The sequence below is a fragment of the Lemur catta genome, chromosome 6 (assembly GCF_020740605.2).
Source record: "Lemur catta isolate mLemCat1 chromosome 6, mLemCat1.pri, whole genome shotgun sequence".
In the NCBI taxonomy this organism is placed as follows: domain Eukaryota; kingdom Metazoa; phylum Chordata; class Mammalia; order Primates; family Lemuridae; genus Lemur; species Lemur catta.
Genome location: NC_059133.1, coordinates 99866603 through 99885762, shown reverse-complemented (window position 1 = coordinate 99885762; position 19160 = coordinate 99866603). Strand labels below are relative to the sequence as shown.

Genomic DNA, 19160 nt, shown 5'->3' with positions numbered 1-19160 from the left:
ATGGGGAGCCCCCGGGCCGCGCGGCTCCTGCCGCTCCTGCGCCCCGCCAAGCTGCTGCGGAGGCGCTTCCGGCTGCTGCTGGCGCTCGCCCTGGTGTCCCTGGGGCTCTGGACGCTGTATCTGGAACTGGTGGCGTCGGCCCAGGGCGGCGGGAACCCCCTGAACCGCAGTAAGTAGCCAGGGCGCAGGGGGCGGCCGCGGTGGCTCCGCGCCGGGGGGACCCGCCTCCGTCCCGTCCTCGGAGCCGGTTCCGGCTGGCTTTGCTGTCCAGGTGCCGGCGCCGCGCCCCTCGGGGAGCGGGCGCGCGGGGGAGCTGCGGGCCCTGCGGCCGGGCAACCTCCGGCCCCCGCCCGCGCCGCGCCGCGGAAGCCTGGACGCGCCTCCCGCCGCTCCGGGCTGGCGGCTGCCGGGAGGCGCCGCGCGGGGTCCGCGCGCGGGCCGGGCTCGAGTCGGGGCTGCCCTCGCGGTCTCCGGCCCAAACTTTGCCCACCGCCTTGGCTTTGGCTCACTCCGTTTCCTCTCCTGCCGCGTCTTCTGGGGCTACTGTTTTTAACGGTACCTCGGAGGTCCCCTCTTCCCGCCCGCCACCGCGCTCCCAGCCCTGTCCTCCTCCTGCCAGTCTGCCCGTCCTCGCTGCGCAGTCCCCCGCCTGGTCCCGGGCACCCTTTCTGCTGCTTTTCCGAAGCGGAGTCTACTGAACTCCCCAGACCAACGAGGCGGCGGACAACACAGTGACTGGGCAGTGGGTAGATTGCTACTTCTGTTTTTAACTTAGCCAAAGCCACTTACTATTTCTGTGCCTCAGTTTCCTCCTAGGAGGATGGGAGGGAACGGTCTGTTTTTGCCTTTTAAGTCAATAGGCATGGTTATGCCAGGTAATTTTCAACGTGTTGTTGTTGGGCCTAACAAAGAAAAGCTCTGACAGTGACAGTGTCAGGGACTGTATTTTTTTAAGAGGGGGGAGGAAGAAGGGGGGTTCAATTTCCTTTTTATTTTTTATTTTTATTTTTGAGACAGAGTATCGCTCTGTTGCCGGGGCTAGAGTGCCGTGGTGTCAGCCTAGCTCACAGCAACCTCAGACTCCTGGGCTAAAGCCATCTCCTACCTCAGTCTCCCTAGTGGCTGGGACTACAGGCACGCGCCACCACATGGGCTCATTCTTCTGTTTTTAGTACAAACAGGTCTCACTCTTGCTTAGGGTGACCTTGAGCTCCTGAGCTCAGGCAATCCTCTGTCTTGGCGTCCCAGAGCAGGCAGGACACGGTGCCTGGCCAGTATCAAGGACTGTAAAAGGTCAATGTAATAGCCAGGAAAAGGAATGGAGAAATTCCCGTTACTACCAGGTGCCCGACCCAAGCCTGAGAGGCCAGAGGGTCAAAGTTCTAGTACATCATCACCTTTCGGGAAACTTGGAGTGTTTTGGTGGGGGAACGGAGTGGCTCATGAAATTGCTGGTGAGAAGACCTACCTGTGCTGGTGTCAGCTCCTCTACCCAGAGCTGGCTGTGGTGCTCTGCCTCGTCCTGCGGCCAGAGAGAGCGAATTGCTAGGGATAGCCGCCAAGCTGGTTCAGGTTAGACATGTGTATTTATGACAACCTCTCTCCGTGGCCGTGGAAATAATTCTGGCTGTGAGTTGGGAGACTGGCTCTGGAATGTGGTTTATGTCATCTCCAAGGTCCCTTTCAGGCAGGATGCTAAGATTGAATGATCTCTTGCACTTGAGCATTTCCAGGGCCTAAGGTCTCAGCAAGGTGAGGAGGGCGAAACCTCAGTTGCACAGCTCTGCCGGGCATGACCAAAGTCCGCCTTCCCGTGGCTGGTCTTCCCTGCCCTGGGCCTGGCTCTTCCTTCTGGAAGACAGAGTGAATTGCCTTCCACACCGTGGCCACTCGGGCAGTTCCAACGCATGAGCTCATTTGGAGTATGTGCAGGCAGGAGGCCTGGGAGGGTTCTCCCTCTCCCCCTTGGGACCCCCGTTTCCCAACGTGGCCATCACTTTGTTAATGTGGTAGCCAAACTAAAAACAGAGAAGAAAGCAGTTGCTTTGTGACCCTGAAATTAGCAACCTCCCTTTCTCCTCCCCACTTTTCTTTAATCTCCAGTGTGTTTTCTCCTCAACAACTAAGTTTGCCACGATAATAGTGCACACTCTGGCTCGAGACCTCTGTCCCCTGTTGGCTGTCTCATTCTGAACCGTTGGTTCTTGGGTCTGTTGGGTTCTCCTCCCAGAGGAATCTTAACTCTCTGACTTCGTTTCCTTATTCTTTGTTTCCTTTTCCAAATCATCCCTTCTCTAGAAAAAGCTTCCCAGCTTCCTGTTCCAGAATTGGCTTTCTGTTTCCCTACCCGTGATTTTTAACAAGAGGCTGAGCCTGGGCACTGACACATCCCTTGTTTCTTCTTCTCTTCCTCTTAGAACCCTGAAATCCATCTGTTCTGCATGGTAGCTTTTCACACCGGGCTGTCTCTCTTCCACTCCTTTCGTGATTTCCTTATGGAATGAGATTGAGACAGTGGCAGTGGTTTGTGGCTCCTTGTCTCCCATCCTTTTTTGTTATTAAGCCTAGACAGCTTGTGAGTCTCACTCCCAGCTCTGGCAGGAGAGCGGGGGAGGAGGCATCGGGACAGGAGCAGTGGAAAGGGGTTGCTGGCAGTCCCTCCCTCACCCCCCCCCCCACCAGCAGCAACCAGGGTAGTAAAACCGCCCCACCCAGGACCGCACCAGGCCTTGACCACAGCAGCCAGCACCCTGACTTGGCGCTGCCTCTCCACAAGCCACGCTGCCTCCCCTCTAGCAATGGCTGCCAACTCACTCCACCACCCACCCGCTCCCTGCCATCTGTAAGGCCAGCCCCGTTACCAAGAACGTTTCGTTTGCCTGTCCCTGTGTGACTGGTACGTTGATTTGGTGCTGGAAGAAGACTGTGGAGACATGGCAGTGACAAACTCCAGGGCAGCAAAGTAATGACAGGGGAGCATACTTCTACTTCATCTTCATGAAATAACCCAGTAGTTTAAGATACGGGTGATGTGCAGTTTGGGCTCCATGTGTAGAAAGAGATACAGCCACAATTAGAGTAGCTTCAGAGAAACGCAACCAGAATCATTAGAAGATAGAAGCTGGGACTCCTGGACAAAAGAATGAGGGCTGTTCACTCACTCATTCACACAAATACTGACTTAGCGCATACCTGGAGCAAGGTGTTGTGCTGCGTCGTTTACACATGATGATCCGGATATGGTTGCTGCCCTCCACTACTTTCCCTCAAGGGGGAGAGCTAAGGTGCCTATATAAAAATAATTACAAGCCAGGTATAGTGGCATGCACTACAATCCCAGCTACTTGGAAGGCTGAGGCAGGAGGATCCCTTGAACCCAGGAGTTCAAGGCTGCAGTGCACTATGATCACATCTGTGAATAGCCACTGCGCTCAAGCCTGGACAACATAGTGAGACCTCATCTCTAAAAAAATAAATAAATAAAAGTAATAATTAAACAGTCATTTAGTTTTACAAATGTAGAACCTGGGCGTTACTGTGACACTTCTGGAAATGGGGCACAGCTCTTTCAACCAATATTTCATGGAGGTAGTGACATTTCAGTCAGGAGATTTTGAGGGAGTTGGTAAGATTTTAATGGATGCAGAAAGAGGTTATTGCAGACAGAAGGAGCAGTGTCAGCAAAGACTAAGAGTCAGGGGAAAGTTAGTGTTTGGGAATATTGAGCAGCTGGGTTTGGTGAAGCAGAGGGTGAATAGGAGAATACAGGATGGTGCTACATTATGAAAGGCTTTGAATTAACCTTAAAAAGTGGCACTTATTCAGTACAGACGGCAGTTGAAAGTTTTAGACTAGGGTAGCCTTGCAGAATGGTACAGGAAAGGGTAACAGTCAAGCTATTTAACAGTACTTTTGGTATGGAATGGTGGTTCTGGAACGGGGTCCTGGAGGTCCCTTGCTGGCCCAACATTAACCCTTTAGGTTCTGGGTCATAAAGCTGTCCTGGGGAAGGTCAGGGTAGGAGCGGGGGCACTCAGAGAGCCTGGGGCAGTCACCATTACCAACACATAAGTATTTTGGCATTTTAATAACTGGTACAGCTGTGCTGGTATGTGCTGGCTGGACAGCAGCCCTGGTAACAAACTATTATTGGAAGTTAAAGCTTCTCCATTCTGGAAGGTTTTAATAAGTTATACCCATTTGTTCAGATTGGATTAGCGAAGGTTTTGCCTGAAGGCAGAGGTCTGGACTAAAATGGTTTCTAGGTTCTTTGCTCCATAATTGACCTACTGCTGGGAGCAGAGTGGTGCCCAAGCCAAGAGATGACATTTAGGTGCAAAGCCAGGACAGAAGGATAGTGGGCATAGTGGGCGATGGCCTCTCTTTAGATGTCCTGAGGCAGGGTGTGGCACGTCCCTGATTAAGTGCCAGGTTTACCTGCTGGATGCCAGCGTGTTCTGAAGCTCGGAGTCATCGGCTTTCGCCGCCTCACGTGTGTCTGTGCCGCATGCCTTTGGTTGGCCCTTGGTGCTTCCTGGCCGCCGTGAGTGGGCTGAGGGAGCCGCACCCACAGATGTCAGGCAGGCACGTTGCTCCTGGGGTCACCACAGCGGTGTGACTGGGAAAGGATACGGATAGCACAGGGCAGAGCAGTAATCTGACACTCAGGCAGGGAGAGAGGGAGAAGCAGGAGACAGATATGTGGGCAGAGCAGGGGTAGGGTGGCATAGAGGTGAAATTCGGAGCAGAGGCGGGCACAGTTGCTTTGTGTGCTCCTGTGGACAGGGACCTGGTCTCATGCCACCCCGGCTGGGCTCGCTCTTTCCGGTGGAACCTCTGGCTCCTGTTCCTAGTTACCTCTCCTGTTTATGTCCTGCTTACCTCTCTTTCCGCTGACGTTCTGGTCACCTGGCTGCTGTGTGTGTCTTGAAACCAGTACTCAGTTCTGAGCACATGCTAAGCACTAAATAAGTACTTTCTGGTTATGAATGGTCAGCTCTGAATTTCCAGCACCTGATCCTTTCCACTGTCAGATGCTCTGTTTATCAGTGTCTGATCCAAGAATAGAACCAGGAATTCTCGGTCCTGGTACCATAATACATACATACAACAATAGCCTTTGAATACAAATTGCAAAAGATAAGAGTTAAGCCATCCGTGCATTTTTATTATAAATGTGTTTTCTTTTGGCCTAACTCTGCCTGTACCAGAAACACAGTGTTTGACAGCAGGAGAGCTTAACCCGTGTTTGGGGTCTCTCCTTTTCCTGGTCTCTTCCGTCCCTGTTCTGACGTGGCCGGCAGAATCTTAGCACCACGTCTGCCACCCGTGTCCCGCTGGGCACCCGGCTCTCAGTCCGTGTCGAGGCCCCATTCCCCTGCGCCGCGCGCTCGGGCTGCCTGCCACTCCCTGTCCTGGGAGCTCAGACACCGTGCACGGTGATGTCTGCTTTGCAGCACAAGGTCTGAAACAACCACTTCTGTGCTGGTTTCAGGAGAGGCTGGTCGGCATGCTGCAGTAATTTTCCAGGCCACGGAGCCTGGTCTTGCCCTCTAGTGCCGAGCTTTATGGAGTGGAGAAGCTGCCATAGCAGAGTTTGCTTTGGAAGGGGGCCTAGGGCTGTTCTTGGAGTCGGCGGCTCACCGTCTAGTTCTCCGCTGCAGAGTTCCATCATCTCAAAAACCACCATTTTCCACAAGCACTTTTCCTTATATCTAAAGATTATTAGGTCTAAACTAGGCTAACCATACATTTTGAGTTTACAGCCAATCCTCCTTTTCCTTGTGATCCACATGATTAATACTTTGTGTGTTGGCCAGTATAAAAGGCACTCCTGGAAGAGGTGAGAGGAGTCCAGAGAGAGTGTACAGAGGGCATCGGGCTGGGTCTGTTATGTATTCTGAGCAAAGCATGACAGGTGGACTGTTACGTTCTAACAAATGCTTCTTATAATGTTAGAAGTATCCACTAGATAAGCAAAATGACTATTCTTTTTATTCTTGTGATATTTTAGTATGTAATTTATTTTTTATGCTAAGTATGTTTTTTATTGAGAACAAAAGTCAATACTGACCAGCTTTTTTAGAAAATAAGCATGCAGATTGTCCTTGTGTGCCCTGTTTTTTCAAACTTGTGCAAATCTAAGTGCATAGCTTGATGAACAGTTTTCACGAGCTGAGGGTACCTGTGTTAGGAGCAGCGCCACGGTAAAGAAAGAGAACATTACCAGCACCCCAGAAGCCCCTCCGGGCTCTCTTTCAGTCACTACCATCAGCATAGATTAATTTAGTGTATTTTATACATTATATAAATTGAACCATACAGTATATGAATTATTTTTATTTTTTTAATTTAATTTTATTTATTTATATTTTGAGACAGAGCCTCGATCTGTTGCCTGGTCCAGAATGCCATGGCATCAACCTAGCTCACAGCAACCTCAAACTCTTGGGCTCAAGTGATCCTCCTGCCTCAGTCTCCTAAGTATGGGACTACAGGCATGCCCCACTTCACCCGGCTAATTTTTCTATTTTTAGTAGAGATGGGTCTTGCTCTTGCTCAGGCTGGTCTTGAACTCCTGAGCTCAAGTGATCCTCCTGCCTCAGCCTCCCAGAGTGCTAGGATTACAGGTGTGAGCCACCATAACCAGCCCAGTATATGATTTATTTATAAAATAATATTCTTTATGATCATAAAATTAATGCATGTTCATTATACTAGACAACGGCTATGTATCTGGACCACATTAACCCCTGTGAAGTTACTTTTTTGTGCCTTAGGCTCCCCGGTTAAGCTATAACGTAACTTAAGGCCAAGGAAGACCGTGGGCCTAAATGCTATAAGGTGGAGCCCTACAAAATTCTCCATTAGAGTAGCCGCAAGGATGGAATTTAGAGCTGTTGCTGATCTTGTGTATGAGAATCCTCCAAAAGTGTTTCTTCTGGTCTTAATCATGGAAATAGCTGTGCTTCTCTTAAGCAGTTTGTTTTAATTTTTATTGGTCATGTCAATTGTATAACCCTTTGTGCCAGTTACTAGAAAGTTATAGAATTCAATTTATTCTTCACCTGGAGAAAAGTATAAACAATTTTATGATCTGTATCATTGTATCAATTTTGTGCCTGCACCTTTATGTTTCCTTTTCCCCCCATAGCTACTTCCAGTTTATGTCATCTTATATTTATGGTCCTTATAAGCCTCTTTAATTTTTCCTGGACCAAATCAAAGCATGAAAGAAATCACTAAAAGTGCTATGGTATACAAAAAGTATGAAGAAGAAATTGACAATTACCTGTAATGCCAATACTCTGACTTAGAGATTGTTGAAAAGAAAAAATAAAGTATAATAAGCAGTGATAACTAGATGCTGGATTCTGGAATACCTTAAACAAAAATTCTAGGTTTTAAAACCAAAAAAGCTGAAAGTTTATTTTCCTGACCTTTTTTTAAAATAATTTAGTTTATTTAAAAGATATTGAAAAGTTGAATCAGGCCTGGGCACAGTGGCTCATGCTTGTAATCCCAGTGACTCCGGAGGCTGAGACAGGAGGATCACTTGAGCCTGGGAGTTCAAGGCTGCAGTGAGCTATGATCGTGACACTGCACTCCAGTCTGGGCTACAGAGCTACCCTATCTCTTTAAAAAAAAAAAAAAAAAGGAATCGCCTTCAGAAATAAATTCTCACCTCTTTCTTGTTAGAAGATTATTAAAAGCTTGGAATTAATGGACAGATGCTAGGGCCTGAGGTCTACCTAGGGCTAGGGCCAATAGGTAGACCATAAATGTGAAGATCTGCAGCCACTACCCAGCCCTTGGCTTTTGGATGCATGAAGTCACAAACATTAGCTGTTAATAAACAGCTGTGAAAACCTCCCCAGGAAAGAAACTGTATATGCCTCTTTTGCCCATTTCTTCTTTGAAACTGTGTTCTTGTGGAGCCTGGCAGGGCTATGCTTGGGTTCCATTCCTTACAGGTAAAACTGTGCTTTGTGGCATCAGGACCCAGGAATACGGCCCAAGGATGGGAGAAGAAAGAGAGGTGGGGGTGGAAGTAGAGAAAGGAGGTTATAGGCTGACCAAGGATTTTGCATACAAGCACTCAGGAAATTGAATGTTGTATATTTTTCAATTTTTTAATTTATTTTGTAAATCTTGAATGGCTGTGGAAGTGATTCATTTTAAACCTAAAGAAAAATGTTCATGGAGTATTTACTTTTTTGTGGGGGACTGAGTGGAATTAAAAGTGTTGATGGTCCCTGGAAGAAATTGTGGAAGTTGAAGAAAGGTCAGGGTTCAAATTCGAGCTCTATTACTCACCAGCTGTGGGACTTCATATAAGATACTTACTCCTTTCTAAGCCCGCAGTGATTATCTGCGTAATGGGATTATAATGCTTTCTCTGTAGAGCTTTTCTTATAACTAAATAAAATTTAGTGAGCCTAGAACATATTAGATGCCCAATTTGATTTTTTTTGGAGACAGAATCTCACTCTGTCAACTTGGCTAGAGTGCCCTGGTGTCAGCCTAGCTCACAGCAACCTCAAACTCCTGGGCTCAAGCGATCCTCCTGCCTCAGCCTCCAGAGTAGCTGGGACTACAGGCATGCGCTGCAACACCCGGCTAATTTTTTTCTTTTTGGTAGAGGTGGGGTCTCACTCTTGCTCAGGCTGTCTCGAATCCACACCTCAAGTGATTGTCCCGCCTTAGCCTAGCAGAGTGCTAGGATTCCAAGTGTGAGCCACCGTGCCTGGCCTACCCAGTGTCATAGAAGCCTAGCACATATTAGCAGCTCAGTGAATGTTGGATCCCATCTCACCCCCCTCAGAATTTACAGGCCGGTAGGAATTGGCGAATGGCCAGGCAAGCAGGGGTGAGTGGATACGTTCCTCAACTGGCCCTGTTGCCTGCTGCCCTAACTTCTCAGCCCACGATACAGCTGTATCCAGTCCCGGGGCAGCCACGCGGCCATCCATGTCCAGCGCCTGCCACCAGATACACATTGTTCAATCATTCTTTCTTCCTCCATGAAGTGCAGCCTCACCTGTTTCCATCCCGAAACCTCGCAAAGATTTGCACTGGGGGTGTGGCGTATGGTAGGAGTCAAGGATTTTGCTGAGAATGAGAGATGTCTGGGGCTGTATCAGGGCACAGAAGCACAGCAGTTGGGAAACAGTATCCTGTCACTGTGTTGCATGCCCCTGAGCACACGCTGGGGACTGCTGGGACTGGAAGGCAGGAGCACTGGGCAGTTCTCTCAGTTTAAATCCCAGCTGCTGAACTGGCTTGTGGGTTCTGTTCTTTCAAGAGCTTCAGTTTCATAATCTTTGGAATGGGATGCCTCTTGCAGGGGTAGGTTTGGAACTTTCCCACGTCACTGAGGGGCCAAGGGGACAGTCAGTCTGTGATCATCTGGCACGGGTCCTTCAAGACTCAGTTGCTTGAACCAAGAGGTGGCAGCCCTCCCAGTGCCCTGAGCACTTTGGCCTTGTAGGGCATCTTTGACAACATGGTCTCCATACAAGCAGTTGCCTCAAGATTGAAGTCCTCCCTGCTGGGATCTTCTTACAAATCCTCTGATCCACTTGTTTCCGCGCTGCCCGCCAACCCGGGTTCAAACAGATGCGTGTGCTCATGTGCTTCCCCTGACTGCTCACCACCACCTCAGAGCTTGGCAGAGGAGCGAGGGTGGTGAGGGTTTCCTCCCAGACCGGGCATACAGTGCAACACACACTGTCAGTCCTTGGTTCTCCTCTCTCCTCATTTCAGCGAGTGGAGGCCCCGGGAAAAGGCAGATGGGCGTCGGGAACACACCCCTGGGGAATGGCTGCTAGGGGGAGAAGGGAGGGAAAATCACATAGGCACAAAATGGGGAGATAAATGAGGGAGAGATTTCTACCCCACTTTTTCATTCTAGTGACTATATTTTTCATATCTATGTTTATCTTATTCCATTTCACATTTGTTGGGTCCCCTTAGAAATACTATATTCTTCTGGATTTAATAGTTTTCTTTTTAAGAGACAGGGTCTTTCTATGTTGCCCAGGCTGGTCTTGAACTCCTTGGCTCAAGCAATCCTCCTGCCTCAACCTCCCTCTGTCTGGGACTACAGGTGTGTGCTACTGCACCCAGCTTTGTTTTTTAATAATTTAAAACAGATCAGGCAAGGTGGCTCATGCCTGTAATCCCATCACTTGGGGAGGCTGAGGTGGGAGGATTGCTTGAGGCCAGGAGCTTGAAACCATTTCTCAACAACAAAAAAATAGAACAATTAGTGGGTGTGGTGGCACCTGCAGTCCCAGCTACTCGGGAGGCTGAGGCAGGAGGATCACTTGAGCCAAGGAGTTCAAGGCTGCAGTGAGCTACGATCAAGCGACTGCACTCCAGTCTGGGTGATAGAGCGAGACCCTGTCTCTAAAATAAGTAAGTAAATAATTTATTTATTTATTTTTATTTATTTATTTATTTTGAGGGGCTTAACAGAAATTTACTTTTTCACAGTTTTAAGAGCTAGAAGTTCAAGATCAAGTTGTCTCCAGGTTTGGTTTTGTCAGATTTCCGTGTGAAAATGGTTCTTGACGCACTCATGGCCGAAGAATGACCAGACACACCAAAGTCAGGCAAGCACGAAAATGAGGTTTACTGAGGAGAGAAAGGTAGGATTATAGGGCAAGAGCAAGATACAGGTTTACAGAGCAAGATACAGACGCCACAGCTGGCGGCCGGACCCATTGTCACAGCAAAGGGAAAGCAAAAGGAAGGGCCCCCCCAAAAAAGGATAAGTAAATAATTTACGACAAACGTATTTTATCTAAAATTATCCCAAACTAAGGGGTTGCCAATGTGTTAGCATCTGCTTGCCGCTGTGATTTTCACGTCTTCATTTTTGGCCCCTGGAGATTTTCCTTACTTTATGGAGGGCTTAACTGTGTAAATAAAAAGAAGTTTGTCATTTTTCATTCAGCATTTTTTAGTATTTTGTTGTGGGTATTTTCCAAAAGGAAGTCCTTTGGCTTAAATTTCTAAGTCTTCCTCCAGCTCCAACAGGCTGTGACTACTGGGGAGTGTGTATCTAAGCAAAGGTAAATATTTCCATTTGAGGAATATAGCATAAACTAAGTAAAAGTTTAGGGAAGACACAGTCCTCAGTGCACAGGCTCATGGGGTATGGCGATGAGGCTGAAAAGGTGGTGGCAAGCCAGTTGCGTAGTCTCTTAAGTGCCAGGCTGCTGAGTTTGGACTTGGTGGGGAGCAACATAACTTTCTTTTTTCTCCTTAAGACAAGAGTCTCACTCTGTAACCCGGGCTACAGTGCAGTGGTGTCATCATGGCTCACAGCAACCTCAAACTCCTGGGCTCAAGTGATTCTCCTGCCTCAGCCTCCCGAGTAGCTGAGACTACAGGCATGTGTCACCATGCCCGGCTAATTTCTATTTATTTATTTATTTTGTAGAGACGGGGTCTTGCTCTTCCTCAGGCTGGTCTCAAACTCCTGGCCTTAAGTGATCCTCCCGCCTTGGCCTCCCAAAGTGCCAGGATTACAGGCGTGAGCTACCACACCCGGCCAGCATAATTTTTTTTAAGCAGGAGTTTGATATAACAAAGGCAGTGCTTTCTTCTTTTCATCCACTGGTTTGTACTTTATAATCCCTTCTTGGTCCCAGGAACTGTGACTGTAGGTGGATTAAGATGTTGGAAGTTGGCAGGGTGGCTGGGACACAGAGAGGCCACTCAGATGGTCACTGCAGTGACCCAGCTGGAAGGGATGACAGACGAAAGCTGAGACCTGCCAAGGCAGGAAGTGACAAAGCTTGGCGGTAGAGTTGATGTAGAAGGCGGTAGAATACCAAAGTTCTGGTTCTCTGGCTACACCCTGCATCATCATTTCAGCAAGGGCTGCCTCCCCACCCAGCGGCTCAAAAACGTGCCCATGAGGAGAAAGTGCCTCCATCTGTCCTTGCACTTTCCTCGCTGGGGCCTGGACACCATGCTGGTTCTGGAGAAGTCATCAAAAGGACGGGAGAGCGACACTCACCCCTCCGCAGATATGGACTGAGCGCTGTTATACGCACGCCAGGCAGTGCTCTGGGTGCTGGGGCACAGCAGCGAGCTGTTGTGGAGCCCCGGTTTGTGGTGAGGAAGAGGCAGGTGGTAATCACAAACAGGTGGGAATTTCAGATGGTGATGTGATCTGGGAAGAAAAAGAAACATGGTAATGGCACAAAGGGACTGATGGGACGGGAGGGAAAAGATTGGGGGGGGCGCTCTGAGGAGTGACCTTCCCAAAATCGATCCCTTCGGGGTAGAGGACATGGTTGAACAGCAACGAGTGTCAGCGAGACAGCGACCTCAGGAATTCCGAGAGTGGGAGCTGGGTAGAGAAGGAGAGAACATACAGAACCGGGTCATTGCTGGTTTTCAGAATAAGCATCTCCTTCCTCATCCTCCAGTTGTCCTGAAAACAATGTCCCCCGTCACCTCCCTGTCAGGAATAGAGGAGGCCTCAGACTTGGAGTTTTCTACGGGCAGTGCTTGAGAAAGAGGTGCTGGCCAAAGACTCCGTCTGGGTCTGGGGAGAAGCTGAGACTGGCTGCGTTTTGCTCAGGACAAACCTGGACCCCAGACCCAGCACGGGGACAGGGCTGTCCTGTCGAGAGCCCACTGGAACTAACGGCTGCCCACTCTCCTCATAGCAATTTTTTTGTACCTCCATTAATGCACTTATCAAAGTCTGCCTTGCATCAGAGTTATTTGTGTCTGTGTTTGCCCTCCCCCATGAGATTGTGAATTTCTGGAGTGCTGGGCCTGGGCATTTTACCCCCACTGTCTCCCTAGTGCAGAGATTTTTAACCTTTTGTGGATCGCATACCCCTGTAAGAATCTGATGAAGAAGTGGAGGACCCTCTCCCCAGAAGTTTGCTTGCCTCCCTTGCAACTTGCACACGATTTTGGCAGGGGTACCCAGACCCCTGACCCATATCCACGGACCCCTAGTTGAGAACTCTGCCTGAGCGCTTTACCCATTGCCTGGGACGTGCGTGGTAAGTTCTCAGTTTGATGACTTGGGAACTTCTCCCAATTGAATCTCTTTGCTCTAGTTGCAGGGACAGATCTTAGGTGGGAGAAAGAGAGCCAGGAAGCAGCCTGGCTGCTGGGAGAGGCAGAGAGTGTACGAACCATCCTCTGAAGCGGCCATCCGGAGAGCAGTAGCTTCACTGTCACATCTTGTCCTGGGAGAGCTGGAGGTGGGGTCTCCTCCCCTGGGTTTGGTCTTCTCTTGGGCTCCTGGGTGTGGCCTCTGCCTTTGCTCCTGCTGTCACCAGCCTCAGGCAAGCTCTGCCCGTCCTTCTCTCCCGTCTCTTCCCTGGAGCCTTTCTCAGCAGTTTCAGAACCCACTGATCTCCTCCTTTTTGGAACTTTTGTTGCACTTAAGTTGCCTGAAACTTAGCAGTTGAGTAGATACTTTCTTTTCTTTCTAGTTCATCTGGGCTGGTCGTGTGTGTTCCGACTGGGTTGTCAGAGAGGCCAGACAGAGTTTCCAAGTGTCCAGTTGGGGCAGGGGCTTCGCCGTCCCGCAGCGCTGGCGGGACGTGGGTCGGCCGCGTCCCGTCTGTGCACACATGGCCGTCCTTGCTGCCTTGACTTCTGGCCTCGGTCTTGTGCCCTCCAGGCCATCTGCTGGGGTCTTTACCCCTCGTTTCCTTCATTCCTCATGGTCAAGAGCAGGCTCTGCAGTCAGACCACCCAAGTTTGACTCCCAGCTCCGGTGTGTAGTAGGCTGTGCCTCAGGGAACTATGCACGCAGCCTCATTGTGCCCCAGTTCCTTGTCTGTGAAATGGCAGTGTTAATAGTTCCTGCCTCATTGGGTTTTTGTTGTGACAATTAAGTGAAATAATACATATAAAGTGCTTAGAACAGTTCCTGATACATACTGTTTAACTATTGTTCATTATCATTTAATCAGCTTTTAAAGCCCCCATCCCTATCTTGATTGTTTTTAGGGTGCTCTCTCTCACATATCGTAAAGAGTCTCAGGATAGAAATGGATCTCCGAGATTTTTCATTCTGAAATGAACAATACCTCGGATGCACTTCTTGTTCTAGGCCCATGGCAGTCGTCTCCAGTAGAACGTGAAATTCCTTCGCCGAGCCGGGGGCAGTCTCAGGACCTCTCAACACAGCTCGCCAGGCAGTCACTACAAATTGATTTGAGTTGCCCCTTAAAATGTAATCTTTTTGCGCAACCTCCTGATTTTACCAAAGAAGAATTTAAGGCCTAGAAAGCTTTAATCAACCTGCCCAGGTAGCAGTGCTGGGCTCTGGACTCCTGGTGCTAAGACTGCTGTCACGCCAGTCCAGGCCACTCACCCTCTGCTTTGCTCAGTCCCTTCGTGTTTGCTGAGGATGCTTCCTTTCAACATCTGAGTTTCATGAGGTCAGGGAAACCCCTCTTTTTCCTGCCTGTCCAAGCAATCCGAAAGTATAGTATGTATGCATATAACCCAATTTCAGGTCTATTTATCTATTTTTCTTACCAGTGAACTAGCTGAAGTTGCTGCCACTTAGTTGGGGGTGGATTATGTTCCCACCTTAGCTGCTGTTGGGATGATCTGTGGATTTTCTGAAGTTTTCCCATTGACATTGGTGGTTGGGAGTAACCTGCAAAGAAATTCTTGTTATTGTTGAATTCTTACATTGCACGGGGCGGGCCAAGACTTGGAATTTCTCATTCGGTAGGCCCCTTTGTTCCACGTTCCATCCTGAGAACAGAGCCCGTTCCGGTGTAGAGCTTCTTAAAAAAAAAAAAAGGCAAATGGAGTCATGATTTCCTATTTCACCTCCCTGAGTTGAGGTCGGATGGGAAATAGTGAATAGATGAGTTGACTTTAAATCAGAAGAATCTAGAACAGATGAGTCATGGACCCTTGGTAGGAAGATGCACAGCGTGTTTAAAACATTGCTCTCTTTCCTTTATTCTTTCCTCTGTGCAGAAAGATACAAGTTGACGAGGGCTGCTGTTTTCCTAATTCTAGTCCTAGTTAGCAAATGGAAGTTAGTTCATCACTAGCAATTCTATGTGGGGGTAAAAGATGTAATGGGCCAAAAATCAAAGAAAAAATGCAGAGAGGTAGCAACAAGTTGGTTCAGAACATGTTTGGAATATTACAGAAAAAGGTGAAAAAATAATACTTGAACTTGATTTAGCATGTTGAATAAGAATTCAGCTTTGCTCTGATGCATGAAAATTGGAAAAATATTTGTATAAGGAACATTCTACAATAGTGAAGCTTTAATTATGCTACTTAGGACATGCCATGTGTCCGTTATGGGGAACCATTTATTGAAGTAAGAGCTATTATGCTGGAAGTTGATATATACCACTTTGGGAAAAAGAAATGGGCATAAATTGCCCAAGGTACTTGTTGATACGAAAAAGAATAAGGAGGTTCAGTTTCTGGGAAATGGAAATATATTGTGATATTTTTAGGGAAACAATTATGAAATATTTTTAGCACCCTTTACAAATCTAAAGTAATTGTTTTGGTTAGTTTAGCAAGATAAAAATATTGTACATAACTTGGTTTGCTCAAAATGATTACACTTGGTATATTTTGAAAGTGGAAGACCTAAGCGGTAGAAGAAAAAACCCACTGAAGTTGTTTCTCCTATCAACTTTTTCTTTATTTTCTGATTCTTTATATCTCTCTTTCTTTTTTTTTTTTTTTTTTGAGACAGAGTCTTGCTCTGTGCCCGGCTAGAGTGCAGTAGCATCAGCCAAGCTCACAGCAGCCTCAAACTCCTGGGCTCAGGCGATCCTCCTGCCTCAGCCTCCCTAGGAGCTGGGACTACAGGCACGTGCCACCACGCCCAGCTAATTTTTCTGTTTTTAGTAGAGACGGAGTCTCACTCTTGCTCAGGCTGGTCTCGAACTCCTGATCTCAAGCGATCCACCTGCCTCGGCCTCCCAGAGTGCTAGGATTACAGGCGTGAGCCACTGCGCCCGACCTTGATTCTTTACATCTCTAAGAAGGTTTGGAAAGTTCCAGGGTCATGAACACTTTCTCCAGCTGGCAGAGCTTTCGTGAACCAGTCCTCTGAGGGGAGGAGTGCAAGCTGAGGGGAGCAGTAATACCTTGTTTCCCGCAGAACCTCCTCCTGGGAAAGCAGAGCCGCAGTCACACTCAGGGTCGGAGGTTGCTACCTCTCTTCTTCCTGAAGGAAGTTTGGTCCTTTCCCACCCATCTGGGAAGGTCTCATCTGCCACAGCTTGAGGACTTGCAGCGCGTGATGGGGGGGGGAAATGACACCCATCTAGCATGGTGACTCCCAGAGTTCACTGGGAAGGCAGAGGTACAGCCTCCATGCAGAGGAGAAACTAAGGCAAGAGGGAGGCTGGCGTGGACAAGCCTATGCAGTCTGGCCAGCGTGTTGCTTACAGAAGTGGTCTGATTCTTAGCAGTGGCACGGGCTATAAGGTGGCTTAGAAGCTCAGCAGGCCACAGGGTATATTCTGGACTCTCTGGAGTTACTTAGCTCTTGCTGAGGGTATTTTGTTTCATGGCTGTGGCTTTGATGGTGTCACTGTCCCACCCTGCCCAGAGCCCTGCCATAAACCAGTAATCTGATGTTCCTTGCACTGCCAGGCCGGGTAGGGCAGCAGCGGGACTTTGAATCTGGTTGGTCGTCAGTGGTAAAAGAGGAGCCCCCCGGGGGCGAGGCAGGGACCTCGGCTGCCAACAACTAGCTCAGCAGGAAGACAAAATGAACAGCTGGGAAGGAAAGGGAAGGGGAGGGGAGGGGAGGGGAACGGATCTACTTCTAAGGGGTCTTGATAGGGGGAAGGGGAACAACCCTGGCAGGTACAGATGGGAGGTCCAGAGGATAAGACCTGAGAAGCAGCCGGCATAGTTGGCCAAGGAGCTGGGAGAGTCACTGGTGACTTGTGTGATCAGTTGAGATCTGCCGTGGCAGGAGGAGGCGGGTAGAAGCCACGTTACAGAATCCCAGAGTGTTTGGGCCGGAGGAGAATATGGGGTCACCATCATGTTCAAACTGAGCCCTTAGTGGTGGGTGATGCGTCTGCAGTCACCAAGTTTTTACCACATGTAAGTGCAGTGGATCCCAGAGTTTGTTACAAGCCGCAACCAGGATGGGGACTCATATTTAGAACTGACCGGTAACAAAACAAAAGCATAAGTCTTTTCGAAGCGCATGGTTAGGGTAAGAACCCTGGGCTGTGAGTCAGGGGCCGCGGGCTCCAGTCTCGGTTCCGACGTGGACGGGCTCTGGGACTTCCAGCCAGTCGGTTCTGCCCTCTGGGCTCAGCCCTCTGTGCTGTAAAGGCAGGGCCTGACTGTGTGGTTCTCGAGGTCCCCTCCGGCTCGGACGTTGTTCCCAGAGAAAATGGTATTTGCCGCAGCACTGAGACTCCTGAGCTAGAAGTGGCTAGAGAAAGCCCAGGGTGAAATGAGCCCCGGAGAGGAAGCCGGGGTCTGCCTCAGCTGTGCCGCCTGCCCTCAGCCGGCCAGCTCCTCTCCCTGAGACGGGGCTGTCCCCGGGCCCCTTCCCCACCCTCCCTCCCGCTCACCTGGGAGTGAACGGGCAGGCCCCACAGGTGAGGGCCCAGAGAGAGCCCGTCTCTGGGGAGCCTCTGGCTGGAGAGGCCCGGGGACTGGGACACTCGCGCGACTCTGGTGACCGCGGCCACCCTTCTCAGCCCCCTCGTCTGCACGTGGAGCCAGGCCGGGCCAGCCCAGCCCAGCCTCCCCCGCCCCTCCCGGCGGTCGCACAAACACGGCTGTGTGCTGGCCGGCTGGCGGGACTTCTGCCCGGGGACTGGCCGTGGAACTGGCCGCTTGTTTTGGCAGCTCCTGCCACAGCCTCCCGAGCAGACCGTCCGAGGCTGAGGCAAGGAGAGGCGGGAGCCGGTGAGTCACGACCCTCCGGGCCGCAGACCTCCCCTCCTGAAGAAGGGGTGGTCCTTCCCGGTCCTTCCACAGGGTTCCTGGCTGGGCCACTGATGTGCGCACGCCCTGCCGTCCGTGGCCCGGCCTCCCCAGGCTGTGGCCAGCTGAAAACCTGGCTCATCTCGAGCCCTCAGTGAAAGTCTGCGTTCCCCTCCTTGGTGTGCCTCGAGCCGGGACGGGACAGGGCGCACCACCTGGGCTCGGACGTGGGGGGAGGCGGGGCACACCCGGGCACGCTGGTCTCTCCCGGTTTCCGCAGCGCCCGGCGTGCGCGCGGGACTCTGCCCAGCGCTGCCTTCGCCTGCCCGGTTGTCCCCAGGCAGGGCAGACAGAACCCAGTTATTACCTCACCGCAGGGCCCGTCTGCCAGCACGAGCGGTGGGGCTGCCTGGGAGAGAGCTGGAGGCTAATTTTAGACCTGAGGCTCCCTGCCAGCAGCTGCGGCTGGGCCGGGAGGGCTGCGGGGAGCCCTCAGTCTCCGTGCAGGAGCCCTGGACCCAGCCCCGCAGGGCCACCGTGGGGGCGCGTTCCCGCCTCTGCCTCAGCTGCACAGAGGGTGGGGCCTTGAAGCCTCCACTTTCTCCAAGGCTTCCTTCCTCCTTCTTGCGTGGCGATGATTCTGTCTTCCATCTCCTCTCTCCAGGTGGCTTTGTGGCCCAGAACTACTGATGTGGTACCCCATGTGGTGGCCAGTGGGCACCAGGGAGAAGAGAACATCTCCACCCTGCTCTGGACTTACAGCTGAGCCTGGACTTCCCGCTCCACACCCAGCAAATATCTAATTTAATGCTTCTCAAGCTCTTCCCTGGTGATACACAGAGAAAATGACAGGGAGAGACAGTATTTGTATCACACGGGGGGTAAAAGGGTATTTGTGGCTGGATGCAGCCCGCATTCCCTTCAGCTGCCCCAAGGGCTCGAGGGTCGCTGCTTTGCTATGTCTATTACATATTTGAAGCCCCCAGTGGGCCGTGGCAGACCAGCTGGGTGGCCCTGGAGTCGTCTTCAGCAGCTGCTGCAGTCTTGATGAAGGCCCAGTCCCAGACCCAGAAAACATCTCCTAGTTGATCGTAGGCTATGCTGGAAAAGAACCCACAGAGCATCGAATCTGTGCACTCTTCTACAGATGAGGAAACTGAGGCCCAAAGAATCCTGCTCAAGATCAAAAAGCTAAGAAATCAAAATCCCAGTTTTGG

General features: G+C 50.3%; 1 protein-coding gene across 1 annotated transcript in view; it reads left to right on the top strand.

Annotated features, from left to right (window-relative positions):
• Positions 1-19160, top strand: part of B4GALNT3 (beta-1,4-N-acetyl-galactosaminyltransferase 3) — an 85958-nt gene continuing 66798 nt past the window's right edge. Inside the window, exon 1 of the mRNA XM_045554686.1 lies at positions 1-169. Coding sequence (XP_045410642.1) covers positions 1-169 — 169 coding nt within the window. The remainder of the gene's footprint in view (positions 170-19160) is intronic.